The following is an 18,114-nucleotide window of genomic DNA, read 5'->3' on the forward strand; positions in this document are numbered from 1 at the left end:
CAAGTAGGTGGTTATGTACCAAAAAAAAAACCATGAGGTTCTCATGCTAACCTTTGGAATAACTAGCAGCATATTTAAAGGTTTTGAGAGTAGAAGTTTGTGGCAAATTCAACCTTTGTGGAAGATAAGCCCACAATATTGATTGAATTCCCAGGCACAACTTGTTAGAAACGGCTGTGGATTGGTTTACATGATAATTGATTAGGCCTGAAGTTGTGACTCCTGGCAACATACTACCATAAGAGGTATAGTTAATATAGTAAGTAAATCAACGTACAGTCGGAACACTGTTTTTAATAAAAATGTTGAAATGATAAAGAATGAAAATTCTGTATACACCATTGAGTACAATAAAAATGGTTGCAAAAATATCTACTCAGCACCTTGCTTCCAATTTAGCACATTCAATATAATACAGTCTGTTCTTTTTTAGACAAAATGGGTCAAAATTGTGTGTCATCCTAACAAACATGCAGATCATGACCATGACTTACTAAAAAAATGGTCAGTATTTTATTAGGTTGTTCACTGTGAATAACACAACTAAAACTGGGACTAAAAGATGTTGTCCTAGGAAACAAACTAGTTGATAATAAGGTGATTATCCTTTTATTTAAAAATCATTGTAATTATTTTTTTCTATTCAGTTGAGCTGGCCATATTTAGCATGAGCGGTTTTCCCTGTTCTATTCTTCTCAGGTTAAAAAAATATGTTTCCGAGATAACCTATTTATCTGAAGAAATTAAGTAAAACCACCTACAAATGTTTCATTCTGTTAACTGAAAAAACATATTACCTACTTGAGAATCCATTCATGGACCTCAGTCTAAAGTGTTAAAAACTGAATACTTTTTCGCTTAATTCAGAATTATAAGAATTATATCCCTGTCATATAGAAAGGCATATGATGGTTTAGCTTAGCTCATATGAAATATGCAAGAATTTTTACCAATTCAGCCAGCTTTTTATATAATGCAAAGGGAGAAGTGACAAGTTCAGGGTGACCTTCAGACTGCAACTCAATGTCCATTTTGTATGGTCAGTCTGTGATCTCCCCTGTAACCATGACCCTTCCAATACCCAAAACACACCATGTTAAAGTAAAATTATGTATCAGTATGTGGGATCCCACTCGTTTTTTTGCCAGAGGCCACTTTCTGCTATAGAATTATCTTCTTTGGGATAGAGAACTATTTTACATGGGATCAGATTATATTTGCAAGCAAAAGATATTCGTAACATTCTTTAACCTAGAAGACAAATTAGGTTAATTTTTTATAAAGTCAGTGGCAAATAAGCAAAAATGTTTTTTTACATAGATAATATGGCTTAATTGCATCTACTAGAAGGACTGTGGAAGGAGCATAGTCAACCATTAATTTTTAGGGTATGTGTGAAGTACATTTTTTGACAGATGAGTTACTATACAGTAACTCTGCTTTGGATTGTTAATAACAATCTGATTCAATTGCAGTTTGCAATTAAACACATTTTTCGTTGTTTCCATTAATATCTATTGTGGCTGTAGAACATTGGAGTCTGTATTGGGGTATAAAAATGGATAAAAATGCTAATTTAGTTTCCTGGGAATTACATTAGTACAGAGTTATTTTGAGTACTAAACTCAGGTGGACCGCTTTATGAAGCAATGTTCTGTTTCCAGTAATTTGTACCATTTAAAACTCAATAAGTAGAGTGACGAAATGTAATTGGTATTCAAGTGGCATGTACAGACTTTAAACTGCTCATTTATGGAAGATATCTAATTTTGGCCAACATAGCCTGTCATCTGGGAAAATACAAGAGAATTAAAATCGCTAGCAACACTTTTTTCAATCCAATATCCCAATCCAAAATGTTTTTATTAAGGCTTTCAATTGAACATGACATGCAAAAATATGACAGTCGGTGTCCCAAAAGGAGTTGAGTGGTGTACCAGGACGTCTTTTCAAAGGTGTTGTGAACTTGAAACTGACACCATTTGTATATAAAGAGTCCAACTGTGAAAAAAGGTTGTTGCCCTGGTTTCCCTAGTGAGACACATATAACATTCTCAGCATAAAGTAAACGTAATTTTAATTATTGGATTCTGGGTGGATTGGGGAGAAACAATCTTGCAAAACAGCTTTTCATGCTGCCGCTGGGAAAATGCGGATCTTATTTTAGATGATAAAAATGCAGGCTGACTTAATCCAAAAATAGCCGCTTTCTCTGGCACTTTATGTGAACAGTCACATAACAAAGGAGCTCCTTCCAAAGTCATTTTATAACCTGGTAATCTCAAAAGCAATGATACAAATGAGCATCTATTACCTGATATTTAGGACATTTGCCTGTAACAATGAGACCTATGTAATGCTGTTGTTTTAGGGAGTAGCATGCACGGCACACCATTGTATGTATCATTACACAATATGTGGAGGCAAGGAGACATTTAAGGGTCTTCTCAGATGTCTTAAAGAAAGTCCTCCTTTAGCAACATGTGGCATCGATGCCACTTTGCGGTGTATTTCTGGTGGGGGAGATTCCTGAACCTTCTTGTATCTTCTAAAGGAACAGAGCATACTTGTAGAATGGGAATCCCCCGCCCTGCAGGACAAGGATATCAAAGTATTGCCCCAGTCGCCTTCTTTGAAGTATGGCATAAGTGAAAGCATAATTTTGCTAATGTAGATCCAGGTATTTGTCCTTATTTTGTCAATATGTCAAAGGCCTACATTGTGGAATATTAAGGACATTCCACAATGAGGTAAACCCCCACGCAAGTCAAGTCAAAGTCAATCTTTAACTTTTCTTTAACTATTACCTGTAATACCAATAAAACTAGAAGCCAAGAAGCATCCCACGGGCATACAACTAGTGGAGAAACACTACATGCAACCCTAACGCATGAATTTAAAAGCTCAGTAAGTAACCAGTTAATAGCTCCAAGCACCCCAATCTATCATAACTACCCACCCAGTGCATACCAGACAACTAACAATGCAGTGTCTTGTTTATAATCTGTTAATTTTTAACAATTTCCCATTAAGTGCCCTGGGTGAAATCTAGCAACATGCCTCGTTGATCACAAGGCTCTGCCTTGATATAAACCAAATGTATCTCTATATTTTGTTCTTCTCCTGCTTACGATAGTTGTGGTTGTGGAGCACATGCCTCTATAATACAACATTGGAGCTTTCCATGCTTCATATCTTAGTAAGTCTATTACAAAGCTTTATACAGAATTCCTTACCAATTTGCATTCTTTGGTCACTAATGCAGCACTAATTTTACCTACTTCCACAAAAGTTAAGATAATTGTCTTGATAAATATAACGCAGCTTTGTATACCATGTTAAACCAACAGAGACCTGTAATCATTATGTTTCCATCCCATCATTGTGTTTCATAAACCTTTGTACATAACTGCTAGGTGACACACTCAAGAGAAGACAAGTTTCATATGATATATCCTCATATTCCTTTCTGTACTATATCCTTTTAGCACAAATAATTTCTGACAGCATGACACATGGTATTTAACCTAAGTTTATATTCATTTATACTGTATTTTGGATTTTGTCCCAGTCCTACATCATGAATGTACACTTCTAAAGCAGATTCATTGTTTTGTCTATTAAACAGCTTTACAACATGATACCTGATTGTGACGGAAGCCTCCATCACTGGGGCCACTGGAGAGGCCTAAGAGCCAGCCTCCTCCCTACTGACTACAGGCACTGGCTTCGTAAAGACTTCTGTGTGTAGGTACAGGGGGTCAGTTTCTACTGCTTTTCCCCCTGGTACAGGCTTTACCATAGAGAATCTGAGGACTGTGGAGCGCTGATATTGATTTGGAATTGGTCCTATACTTCACCAACACAGATGATGTTTTGCAATTAACCCCCCCCCCCCAGTTCCACCACTACAGACATTTACCCCGTCCAAACCATCTGTTTCCCTGGAACTGATTTTGGCCATTAATAGATAGTGGAGGTTGGGACCCCATTGTATTGTTAATCCCTTTACTGGACCTATTGTCTCTGGAAGACAGATTAAGGGGTGGTTTGTATCCCAATATTTTATGTTAATATATGCTTTGCTTTCTATATCCAGCCATGTTTGTGAAAAATAAAACAGTTGTCAGTTTATTTATACCCTACACTGAGTCTCGGCTAGCGACTGGGAAACCGGGGAAAGAGTGTGTTGTCCCAGGCTAAGAGAGCACAAGTCAGTGGAGGTAGCCGGTCTGACTATACAGCTCCGTGACACTGATAATCACTAAACATTCCATTGGCTAAGGCTATTGGGACACTACAATAGACCACATTCAAGCTTAGGGATATCTATGTGTACTGAACTTCAGCTGTCAAGGTTACACAGCGGCATACTAAATGGAACTGCCCAATAAAATTCTTTGATTTTGTAGAACATGGATCACTGGTAACTAAAATCTTAATTTCCAATTCTACATATGGCCACATATAGTTTCCAGAATAAGGAGGGCAGACAGCTGCTGCTTCCTAGTTCTGCTTCTATTCGTAAGGGTTTTATGACCGCTGACAAACACACACTGACTATCCCAAGTAAGCTGACCCACGAGCCCCATCCAGCACTCACTTTTATTATATTTAGTGGTCTATTTTAGCGGCATTCAGTTAGTGCTGGATGGGGCTGGTGGGACAGCTTACTTGGTGTAATCGGTGTGTGCCAGTGGTCATAAAACATTTATGAATGTTCCAATCAAACCAGCAATGTGATTAAGTAGATTAAGGTAAACCAAGCAAAGTTTCACATCATGTTAACAGAGTTAGTACTGGTACTAGAGATCTAACAAATTTGCAAGGAACTTTAATCACGATATTTTCAGCAAAAACACCCTTCAGGTACAATGGCTTAATAAAACAATACTGTATCCTGCGTATCAAACAGAGATAGGCTTTTTTACTCACCAGCTTCTGTGGGCTACAACTCCCACATTCCCACACTATGAAGCTGCTGGTTATCTGAAATGGCATTTGTAGTCAAGTGGAGCTTAAAAGCCAGAAGGCATTTGTTTTTGGTCATCAGAGCAACAGAAACCATAGACTTTGAGTTTCAGCTTGAGTTATTGCTTATTTTTTACTAATATGGCTGCTTTTAGATACTTTTCCCTTTTCCAATAGCCAAGAACAGTTCACTATGTTCCACCCGAATCAATGTTAAAGCCTGATACAGTATACAATCTGTATGATTAAAGTTGGTGATTACTAATCACAGGTATGGGTCATCTAAAGAGGTTCTTAGGATCAATTACAACAAAAGAAGCATCAGTCCCCGTGTGGTAAACTGGTTAGCCAGTAGAACGGAAGTTAGTGTGTGGAGTGCACTGTGGTACCAGGAAAAAAGGGTTGGTGGAATACAGAGTGAGGTCGTGGCTGATTGGTGTTGATTACCTGGGCATGCAGTGAAGCGGGATAGGTGAAAGCAGGAGGAGGTAGAGCAGGTGCTAATTCCGCTGGGTAGAGGGGGTATGGTGCCCACACTTCAGGGCTACCTGGGTAAAGTGCAGGGACTGTGAGTTCATCTGTAAAAAAAGAATAAGGACACTGTGTTAGTAACAACATTGCTGGAGGAAAAAAAAGGTCAACTGTGGGGGAAATATTCCGGAGGCACCATGTTTTTTAAGACATGTATTTATTTTTGCATACCTCGTCATTTTCCATGTGCCACAACAAACACACACAGTGTAGGACAATGCTAAACCTGTCTTGTGTCCTTGTAAAGTCATAACAGTCTTTAATCAGTAGTTCATTTAAACGTGAAACGAGAAATTCATCTACTGTGTGCCAATAAGTGAAATTGTCATGCAGATATTTGGTTTTTACTTTACACGCGCTGGATCTTTTCAAATGGTGGTAAGAATACCGTACTTGTTCATTTTCATCATGATATAATCTACTATTCTTCACCCCAACCCTTACAAAAGACTTCTGAATCAATCAGCTGCCATCAAGGATAGGCAGTGACTTCACAAAACTGTAGAAATAACAACTGACGCCAGTGATATACCGTACATACAATACATTGATATATCATTTTTTTTATTTACGGTTAGGCTGGGTTAGAATGCCAGATATGTACTCAGTAAGTGGTGGCATTCTGTGGGGTATAGCGCCTGTGCTGTGCAGCCTTCCATTACCTCCCCCAGGTTGAAGTCTCACATTTTGCATTTACACTTTAACAAGAGGCTCCATTCTCGGGAGAGAGAATGCTGCTAATTGGTCTGTGATTGCTCAGCAACATCTATGAGCAAAGGAAAATGTAAAATTAAAACCTGATCCTGTCTTTAGGCAGTGATCACCTCACAAAACAGGCAGCCATGAAAGCCTGCTCACTACCATGGAAACCTGTGCTGCTGACAGCTGAGATCAGCAGACCAGCATGCAGGAAAAAGTCTGATCCCTGCTAACACACAAGGGCCCAAAAAAAACCACACACCTACTTGCATACAAAATACTTGTATTGGATTAATTAAGAAAAAGGAATGATACACTTCTGTGAACAACTTGTCCTACCCAGAGTGCATGAACTGTAAGGATTGCTTGTAAATTGTTGGCACTATATAAATAAAAGATAATGATAATTGTGGCAACTTAGGGATTCCTTGTTAAGTTTGTGATTTCCACCTCAAGAGGAGCCAAGGGGAAATGCAAGTGTGAACCTCACCTAAGTAATGAAATGGTTTCCTTAACCATGGGAGTTTGATGAGTGACCTTCTTTTTCTACTACCCTTGTTACCGTGTTACCTTTGCATTTCCTCTTCTCAAATCTAGTGGCCCAGTGAGATGGGTAATTAAAACATGTTAACCTTTTGATTAAAATAAATGTGGACCCCTGTATTGGTTAATAGAGTGAGTGAGCGTAAACATGCATTGGATACACATATGACTATCCTGAATATAAGGGGCTGCACGTTTTGTGTTTTTTTTCTATCTGGCATCAAATACTGCTTCTCTCTACCTTTCTCTGATGGACAGAGTTAACTTGTCACCCTCAACTTGTTAAATAAACCCATATGACCATCTTCACTTCAGACTCAACTGAAAGACATGCCTAACAGCGACTTGACAGCGAACTCACAGCAGGAGCTTGACTGACAGACTTGACAATCAGCTTGTTAGAAACTTGGTATGAGACTCATAAAGTCAAGCTCTCCACTTTTTGTAACTATAGAAGTTGTGTTTCGGTTGGCTTAGGCAAGAGAATTTGATTTTCTTCTGTAACTCGGCTCCTCTTTAATGAATAAACCAAATCTATATTTATTGGAATAAGCATTAAGCATTACAATAAAGTCCAACATATTTTAAAAGTAGTGTGTCGTACATTAGGAAAACACACTGGACACCAGAATCTCTTGAAAATAAGAGGACTTTTAGCCACCTACCCACATCAGTAGAAGTGAAACCAAGCCTTCAAGTGACTAGAATGAGATCCACGGGAAATATCCAGCAAAAGGTTCCAAGTGTGGTTGGTGTGTTACCTTATAGACCTTCTACTGAGAGTGCTCTAAGAATAATACCCTTTGTTGGTTGTCCTACATTTATAAACCCTCTTTACTATTACCCTATATTAAAGGGTATAAAAAAGGGATAATATTTTGTTACATTATATATGTTTAGATAATGCATATTCCAAATATAACACAAACGTTTATATATACATATTTATATATATATATATATATTTGTTATTTTATTTGCAATTAGCAAGAAAATCCCTACCTGATTGCCTGGTTAATACATTGTAGAAATAGCAATTTGAAAAATAATAAGCCAAGATTTGCATGCACTTCTACAAATTATTTATAACTTTTATCGTAACTTTACAGTTATAATCTTCCACTGGTCACTGAAAAATCCAGTAATTAACATTGTTTTCTACAAATAGTGCCTCATTTTGTGCTGATTTACTGATCTAATTCAGAACATTTTAAAGCTGAACATTACCTAAATTGGGATGGATCTGGCAATGTTTCAAGAAATTGTTCCTTTGAGCTTGCCAACAGTGTCTTGGAAGCAAACAGAAAAAAAATCAAGTTTTTATTGAGATATGTACTAATAAGAAGCTAGCACGTACGTTTTCAGGAATCCCAGCATTTTACCACCAGCATAGCAGCCAACATTATTTCCCGGGATGCTGTGAGTGAATTTTGTAGAAGGTAATTTTTGAACAGGGCTGTGATGTCATCTAATATTATCCACTCAATGTGTGGCAGTTTGATGATGTAACATATACGCAGCACATGACAAAAGCATGTTTTACAGAGTGGAGTAGGCATCATGCCAATGAATGAGACTGTTCTAGAATACTTCTGGAGTGTCCATGCTGCTGCATACTTTTAGGATCATTAAAGGCTGAGTTTTGGTCTAGCTTGAGACTGTGGAAGGTGGTGTAACCTGACAAGCCTGCAAGACTGTCTACAGATAACACTTCACTGTTTTCAATGGGGATTCCATTCAGAAGCTGTCATTTTAATACAACTATTTATGTAAATATGTTGTTTTAATGTCATTATGTTTTTTTTCTGAACATACCATCTATAGTAACCATCTTACAGATGTTTTCATTTCATTTAGGCATATGCAATGCAAGACATGTCTACTTCCTGCTCATTACCTAATACTATTAATGTTATCGCTAAAGTAAAGTCAACAATCCGAAATAAGAATGTATTCTCAAAAGGACATTGATTAAGTAAGCTTTAGAAGATACATCAGATTTGTGTTTGTGTGTGTATGGGGGGGGGCTCCAACTTGTTTCCCAAGTTCTGGGGAGAAACACAAACATATGTGCGCACCCAAAGCCATGAGTTCCCATGGATTGGTCTTTTTTTAGAAACATTGTTAAAAGTAAACATGCTTTTTTAGCATCCCATAGGATTTGTATTCCCAAGGCAGTATATGAACTAGAAGGGAAAAATAAACTTGTGTTTCCTGCAAGTGGTAATTTATTCATGTGAATACCAGGAGTTCTATGAAAATAATGGTGACATCCTAAATATATACTTGTTAAATACTACTTCCAAATCAACAAAGATACATACATTACATATATATATATATATATATATATATATCATAAGAAAACACAAGATGCACAACCGGACGGCACAGAAAATCTAGCATTGACCTTGCGGCTCTGCATATTCCTGCTGAATAAAGGATGATGGCATATGACATCATATTCACTACAGTAGGTTCCACATGGTGCTTCGCACTTAGGAAGTGAGAAACGTCTCCACCATTGTTGGCGTTAGTTTGACAAATCCCAGAAGCAAAGTCGCCATAGCTTCGAAAATTGTACTGCTGGCACCTGATGAGTAATCTCTATGAGTATACCCTATACTTGACTGCTCACAAAAATTGATTGGCTGCTCCAATTTTCCTCTGATCATGGTGAATTCCAGTTTCCTTTAAGAGCGTACTGTGTTGCGGTCTGCAATATTAAAAGCCTTTCTAAAACATTTAGAGAACTAATAAACATGAACATAATCCATAAGATAAGCAAATACGAATTTACAAAACAGAACAAGTTGTTTCTTCGCAGAAATAAAAGTGCAATTGCTACATTCCATGTCCTGTTTATAAAACAAAGAACATTAAGCACACACAAATTAATTTTTTTTTGAGGGCTGTATACTTCCTTTGCAAGCGTCCCGCTGGACAACAAATGAGTTTCTATCTTTTATAGATTGTCCGCAATTAAATAACTGCAGTAAGGCCTATGGTGTATGTACACAGTATGGAGCTATGCAAACCTTGTGAGGTCCTGGTCTATGCCACTCATCTGAGCTGGCCTTTGCAAAAGTGTAGACTTTTTGTTACAGAGTGACTGAATTCTGGATATTTTGGGTATATCTGGGTATGTTGAACTTTACCATATATTGCCAGGGCTGGACTGCGGATTAAAATCAACCTTGGCACGTTTTCTGGATATGTAACCAGTTGGCGGCTGCACATTGAAGTGCCGGATCTTCCACATGAACAACATTTAAGTAAGCGGCACCACTGGGCACAAGCCCTCTGGCCATCTGCCCAAGTGTGTCAGATGGCCAGTCAGGGCTTGTATATTGCATTGCACAATTTCTAAAAACCTCCTCACTGCTATACACATTATAAATGCGTATCAAAAGGAAATGGATAAAAAAAAAAACAAGTAAATATCAGCTAACTAAAAATCCCAACTGAAATATAGATGATAGTAGTGAAAAATTGTCCTTCTAGCTATATACAGGAAACCAGGATAAATGAAAATCAAAGCCAAAAGATTGTCTTCTGCCTCAAGTTGACAATTTACTGCTCTCAAGGCTTTTAAAAGCATTACACATACCAAAGTGTATTTAAGGTTCATTTATAGTTTAGTTTAAACAGATGCTTTGGCGCTGACTCATTAGTTACATTATGCATAAAGTGGAAAGACAGTGCTATCGTATTCTCTTCTCTTGGTAACATGAAAAACCAAATCTTTTGGGAAATTAAAAAAAGAGAAACATTAGGTAACTGACCCTGAAATAATCACAGTGACCCGTTCCTAAAATCTGTACTGAAATCAGACGTGCAGTCAAGAGTAGTGGGTCTACTCTATGTTCTTTGGCTCAAAAGAAAAGAGTGCATGTGGGTGAGAAAGAAAATGACTACAGAGAGGGGGACGAATACATAGAACAGCTTCTCATCAGAAGTGGTAGAGGCGAATACAGTAAGGGAGTAAGTATGCATGGGATAGCCATAAAGCAAACCTGAGTCTACGACAAGACCAAGAGCTGGTTAAGGTCTAAGTCTTTACGTCAGGAAAGATGGGCAGACCAAATTCTATATTTCTATGATGTCTAAAAAAAGACATCTTATAACATGGTTATCTGTTGATCTGTTTCCTCTGGGTAGGAACACAGCCTAGCACGCTGGCATGCTTGAAGAATGTACAATTAATTGGGTAGCTATATCTAAGTTAAATACAGCTAGACATCCCATAAGTCACATCAAGCTTCATACCTCCCATTTACTCCTCGTATGAGGACAGAGTGACCCAAACGCCTTGTTCCGCCTGTGATGCCTTTCTTTTCTAGAATGTTTTGAGCATGAGTTTATAATAGTGCTCTTATATAACAATCTCTCCCCATTTATAGCAAGAACCAATCTTAAATTGGTATGGTTATTCATTTTTCTATAAACATTGCATTTCAATGCGGTAGCAAAGCTGCAGGCACCAGCTGACTATGACTATGTTTTTTTCTCTAACATTTGGCACTACCTTCAAAAGCAGATGATCATAAGCTACCATGTCACCTGATGGTGGTATGAATGTTCCAGCAGATAGGCTAAGCCCCTTGTCCATACCCTTTTGTTCAAAGGTTCTTGAGATAGATTATTATGCATTTATATGCATCTGCAGTACATTAGAAATTCTTTTTCTGTACTTGTTGATCATTTTTTGAACGAGGGTACGTGTGAGCACTGAACCTCTGAAATATATTCTCTTTAATGACATTCACGTTTTAAAAAAAAAAAAATCCTGGGAGAGTTGCAGTTGCAATTCTTAAAAAGTGATGTCATTCACTCACAATAGAAAGTCTTATCTCCAGACAGAATTCTTAAAGAGAAACTGCATCCTGGATTTCTAATACTGTATATAAACAGCTATGTTTCATTCACACAGAACATTCTAAAATATCCATATATATATATTTCCATAGAGTATTGAAACCAGACTCAGATGTATACTACCAAAAGATAAAAAAAAATATTCTCTATAAAGTATCCCCCCCCCCTTATTAAGCTGGGGAAATCAGGCCTGACATTTTTTTGGCAAGAAAGATATTAAAGGAATATACCGGTATTAACCAACAAGTAAATAAATAATCCATCTAGGTTGGATTATTCAATGGATATCTGCTGTGTTCAGCAGTTTCAAACTGGCTTCACTTGCCTAAAATTTAATTTTAAACAATTCAAATGAAGATGTCCTCAGATCACAGGTTCATAGGTCCTAGGTTCTTAAGGATGTTTTGTCTATAAAAACCAGATCTATGTTTTTTTCTACAATTGTTATCACTAAAATCCTAATGGTCATAGACAAGATATGTTCTACAGAAGTAGAGAACTTTTAATGGGTCAACAAATTCCTAGATCTTTTTCTGAAGCTCTTCTTCTTCTTTTGCCTCTTCATGGCCTTCTGTATTCTTTCTTCTTACTTCATCAGGTTCTCTCCGGTATCATCTCCGTTATCCAGGTAGTTCTTCTTGGTGCTTCATCATTTTGCAGACGTGCTCCAAGAGGCCAGAATATTGCAGATTTGCGCAGAAAAAGAGGTGCAAAAATGATTTCTTTCTCCACAAATCCATCTATCTATAGTACCAGGATATCCGAGCTGACAAAGAAATAGACAGATGAACCAGAAGAGGCAAGAGAAGAAGTGGAGCTGCTGAAAAGGAGACACGAACACCGACCAAAGTGGTAAAAGGAAAGGTGATATCTTTCATGTTAGCCTGGAACTTGACAAAGGAGAAAAATGTTCCAGGTTGGTACGATATAGAGAACCATGTGTGTAAAAAATCTGATCCTTTCCTATTTTTTTGGATGCCTCAAACTCAATTTAAAAAGAAAAAAATTTCTAGTCTTATTATCAATGATGTTTTATCTACTTTCTTTAAAATTAAGAAACGTTTGGAAGAGGGGATTATATTTACTAAGTGTTGTCCTATTGATGTCCTTTCTTTTTTCATCCCTGACCTCTCGCTGGAAAGCTGGAGACTATTGGGTGTGGAAAAGATAGGCGATCTTTTTATCGGATCTCAAATGGCCCCTTTGCCCTCATTGATTGAAATATATGATATACCTGCTAAAGACATTTTTAAGTATATTAGACTCAAGCATTTCCTTACTATTCATTTGCCAGTTGAGTCTACTCCTTGGTTTAAATTTGTTACTTCTAGTACCCCTAAGAATTTTATATCTAAAATTTTGAAAATCTTTAAGGTTAACAAAAATTATGAGAAGAGTAAGGCACAAAAACAATGGGAGAAGGATTTTGATTTACCTATTTCCTTATCTAACTGGAACAAAGCATGGCAAGTTACTCGAAAAGCGTCTCATTGTTTGAACCTCCATGAACAGTTTTATAAACTCATGCATAGATGGTATTTGGTACCAGTCCGCCTTGTTAAATTTCAACCATCTAAAAGTTCTCTTTGTTGGCGATGTCATATTGAAACAGGTACACACAAACATATTTGGTGGGAACGTTCGGGTTTAAGTCAGATTAAAACTCAACTAACCAATCTCTTTTTAACGTTATTTGGATTTAATACTTTCCCCACAGGGGTTTCTTCTCCATTTAGATCTACCTGATATGAACAGAAATGATTTAATTCTCTGGCTAAATACCCTACTAGCAGTTAAAATCTGTATAGCTAGGAATTGGAGAAACTCAACTCTTCCTATATGGCCTGAGATTAAAACTCAGATTAATCAACAATGTTCTGCTGAAAGATACTTCTTTAAGAGATCTAATGCAGAAGAGAAATATAAGACAATTTGGCATAGGTGGCTTCTATATATTGGATAATGATTCCTGTGCATTGTAAAAAAAATTAAAATATTGATAACATACCCATATTTATCTCCATGACCCTTTTTCTTATTGAATCTGTGTTTATACTCCCTCCTTCGAATCTCTCTCACGCAAGATTGGTATGATTGTTAGTAATTTGAATGAGAAATCCTAAAACAGGTATATTTATCATCATGTGATATTACTTCTATCAACCCACTCTGTTTTAATACTGTGAAATGATTGAATGTCTTTGTTATTTGTTTAAAATTTTATTTTTCTATTGAAAAATATTCTTAATAAAGATTGATATATATAAAAAAAAAAAAAAAAAAGGAAAGGTGAGTGATTATTGTATTATTAGCATTTTTCCTTGTGTGAAATTAATAGCTGTCAGCGTATTTGAGGATCTCAGGATATTTTGAGTTGCTACTGGTCGATTACCATTAAAGAATAATTTTCAATCTTCAGAGCAAATCGATTTTAAATGGCACGAGGATCATAAGAAATAAACTGGGAAATACACAATACTTTTCATTAATGTACAAGCAAATATATTTGTTTCTGAAACCCTGCAGGAGTTCCTGTATGCCGTATAACTACTGTAACTGCATTCAGCAGCTGCTCTCCGCCAGACATGAAATCAATTCTTGTGGTGTTAACTTTCCTACAAAGCGGCAAATGCTGCTGGTGTCTGGCATCTAAGTTAATGTACGTGTGCCCTTACTATACGCCCAGAATAATAAATTGTGAGAACATAGCAAGTGTCAGTCTGGTGTTCCTGATTAGATTCATTACCGCTATTTGGAAATTAGTGCAGGGGAAGTGGGCACTTGGGTTACCGATACACATTATACGTACAGAGAATAAAATTAAGATATAATCTTGTTGGAGAAAAATGTGCTACCTTATGATTGGCAATATTTAGTTTTGTAAACACATGAGAATAATTGTTGCATTTGGTACTTCACCTACAAATAGACGAAACAAAGAAAGGGCTGGGAATGGCGACTCGGAAATAAATATTGCTCTTTTCATTTATATTATTTATTTATTTAGTGCATCTTACTGGAAATCCGATGTATACTTTCCAGTTGTTCCGTATTCCTCTCACAAATTTCAATAAGCAGGTATTGTGTAAAATTAGGCTCTTATTAGACAAAACAGGTATGTATTTATGTCTACAACATGATAAATATAATAGTCTATGAATAGGTATTATAACCCGCATAGGGCCTTATGCCCCCAATGAGTAACCAGTACAAACGTATAATCTAATAATGCGATGACCTCATTAATGTTATTTTCTTTTACTGATTTTATTGAATTTTTTTATGGCACTCAAATAATAAAGATAATGCATAAATGGGCACAGGATTAAATAACTGGTTGGTTTGAACGGCATAGAAGGAAATCATCACCACCATTAAATGTCTCCAAGAGGGAATACATATGTTAGGAAATATGATTTTGATTTAAAACACTCTAAAACATTCTAGCTACGCTTCCTACCCTCCAGACTTACTTATTCTGTTAGTCGGTGGCTACAACAATGCAGGTCTCATAACAGCAACTGGACACGTTTCAGGTAAACCAAGAGCAGATGTATACGACTTAAAAGTGGATTTTAAAATTACCCATCAATCATTTAACCCTTTACGAAGCAGGTAGGTGAATAAAGCGTTGTGCATTCAAAACGGTTAATTGCTAGGCAACCATTTATGTTGTCCTTCGGGGTAACCACTTGTACAACTTGAAAAGCAGATTAGAGTTGTTCCAAGAATTGTGGGTAAGGTGTGGGCCCTCATCACTACTATAATTACTTCAATCAGTTCATATTGGTATCATTGCGAGATGTGCCACTGATATATTTGCTGCCAGTTCAATAAAACGGAACTAAAATCACAAGCTCAAGGCGAAACAAAATACATTGAATCTTTGAATGGGTCTTGCATATAAACACATTTCATTATGATATTACGAGAATTTTCTACAAAAGAGCAGTTCTGATGGAAAATGGTAAACCTTTAGCGATCAGTAAGAACATCCCATTGGTTGCTATGGTGACAGCAGCACTTTGAGCAATTTGCAACATAATTTCTATTTAAATATAACCCCTAATGACTTTGGCAAAAAAGCTGTATCACGAAGTCCACAAAACTCGAGAACCACAGTCATTGGGTTTTCAGGACAACATGTAGCCCACATTCAGTGCATCATAGAGATGGGGGTCAGATGCCTCCACAGAGTGCATCATCTCCCCCTAGGTGCTAACCTTCCAGTACAGAGGGCTGATGATCCAGTGTTTGCCTCTACTAGATCAGATTTAGAGGTGTAGTGTGCATCCAGCAGGGGCCTTATGTGATTTATTATCTGCTGGCATTAAAGTTTTTAGTCCCAGGTTTTATCTACACTGCCCACAACCCTCTTCACAAAATATCACATGACCACATGGCCTTCTAAATACCTGGGAAGGAGTCATAGGACAGTAAAAGCAAAGATCTCTCTTCTCAATCAATCTAGCAAGCCTATATATGTATGGAAAATATTGTGCCTGGACAACTTACACAGCAGGTACTCACATTGCTCTCTGGAGATAAACTGAGGTACACTGTTCAACTGAGGTGTGCTTGGATTTGGGGTGCCCACAAGCTTGCTCTTGGCCATCTTTGTGTTCGCTTTTGCAAACTCCAACCGTAACGTCTGAGGAATTTCTGGATCAAAACGGATTCCCTAAAAACAATTAAAGTGGAAAAATCTGAGTATTTTGACACAGAATCATTTACAACACATTTTTGTATAAACATTGTATAGCTGTAGCTGAAAGCAGTTATAAGCAGCCTCTAGTTGATAGCAAAATACAATTCTCATTATCGTTGATGATGAAAGTAGTAGCGGGGGAGAGGTAGGTTCTTTTGACTTGGTATAGGGTTTTTACGTAGGACATCCTGCCATTAATCCGTATAGGACGCAGCAAGTGGGGTGGCAACAAGCAGATGGGTCTGACCGGCATTGGGGCGAGGCTAGCTACAGTTAGACTTCGTAGTGGCGAGAAAGTTGGTGGAGTGTGCGTGGCCAAAAAATTTGATACACTGCTATAGTCTATACACTAAAGGGGGAGTTGTGGTTTCAGCTCCTTAATTTTACTATGCACTATGGAAGTCCAGCCCAGGAAGAGCTTGGAAGGCCCTATATAATGCATAGTTAAATAAGAAAGATTTTTTTCCACTCTCCTTACACATTAAATGATGCATTACGCAGGGCCAGCTCAGACCTTCTTGCTGGAGAAACCTGCCAGTGTTGGCCTTCCATAATGAATAGCGAACGGAGCTGAAACCACAGCTCTCCTACAAAGTCTTCCTTCCAGCAACAGAAAGAAATATAATTCAAGAATACAATATGAAGGTACAATAATAAAGGAATAGAAAACTTAGCATTTACTTCTAACCCCTAATGTTTCTTTCAATATAACTTTTTACATTTTTCATTCATCATAAGCAGTTCTCTTTAAAGAATATGGCCTCTCTGAAGAGGCCACATTCTTAATTTTTTTTTTAAAATCAATTTGCCATTAAATAGCCCAATCACTACACAGATGTGTGCATTTAAACACAGCAATAAATAAACTATTTCACTTTCTTTTGAAAGCTAATACGTTGAGAAACATTTTAACTAAATTGTTCTCATTGTTAAAGGATGTGTGGGAACAATTTAATTAAAACAACAATAAGAAACTGTCCTCCTGTAGCTCAACCAGCCTCGGGGGTGCCTGATTCTAAGTAAGCCCTTAAATGGGGATAAGTTTAAGAATGGAGAACAAGACATAAGCACAAGTGTGTGTTCAAAGCAAAAAGAACATTTCTGCTTCTCAAAATAAATAGTGCTCAACATCTATATATAGGTGGAAGGAGTACATATTTTTGGAATAAGATGATGCCAAAGTTATATTGTCGAGCTCCAAAGCAGTTGTGCCATGGGTTTGAAAACCTAACTTTCAAGAAAATTCTTTTTTTTTAACATGTATATGTTGATATAAAAGGCATGCTTGGGGAGATTAATATTTGGCAAGCAGGTCATAGTAGTGTATTAGCTGATTTCCCATAAAGATCTGGTATAAAGCACACTTACAACAAGGCAAAGGTACAGTATTATCGAACTACGATTTTGAATACTTTCATATGCATTTTTTTACCGGTATAAAGAAATACAAACTCAAACATGTATCTTTAGGAGAAGCTTCAGCTCCAGGGCTGCAGAGCCACACGCTCTCCAAATTTCGCACCACTTTTGGTAAGCAGGAGATGTGTTCTACCAGACATATCTCCTGAAAGCCAATTTGCTGTGCCATTGGGAAAAAGTGCAAATGCATTGCATGGTTCTAAAAAATCCCTCTACACATTTTCAAGGGGACAAAAAGAGAACACCTAGCTATCAACTGTCTCTTTAAGTTATGTCTAAGAATTTTAAGTGTAATCTAGGTTAACAAATAAATATGACCTATGTAAAACAAAGCAAGAATTTATATATATATATATATATATATA

The 18,114-nt window shown here is 37.1% G+C and overlaps 1 protein-coding gene across 1 annotated transcript in view; it reads right to left on the reverse strand.

Annotated features, from left to right (window-relative positions):
- The window catches only part of LOC149284313 (RNA-binding protein with multiple splicing-like), a 69,319-nt gene that overhangs the window by 1,634 nt on the left and 49,571 nt on the right, over positions 1-18,114 (reverse strand). Inside the window, exons 5-6 of the mRNA XM_089496893.1 lie at positions 16,153-16,303; positions 5,419-5,549 (exon numbers count right to left, since the gene is read on the reverse strand). Coding sequence (XP_089353019.1) covers positions 5,419-5,549; positions 16,153-16,303 — 282 coding nt within the window. The remainder of the gene's footprint in view (positions 1-5,418; positions 5,550-16,152; positions 16,304-18,114) is intronic.

This window comes from Sceloporus occidentalis, unplaced genomic scaffold (genome assembly GCF_023333645.1).
Source record: "Sceloporus occidentalis isolate IW3139 unplaced genomic scaffold, rSceOcc1.0.p SCAF_95, whole genome shotgun sequence".
NCBI classification, from domain to species: Eukaryota; Metazoa; Chordata; class Lepidosauria; order Squamata; family Phrynosomatidae; genus Sceloporus; species Sceloporus occidentalis.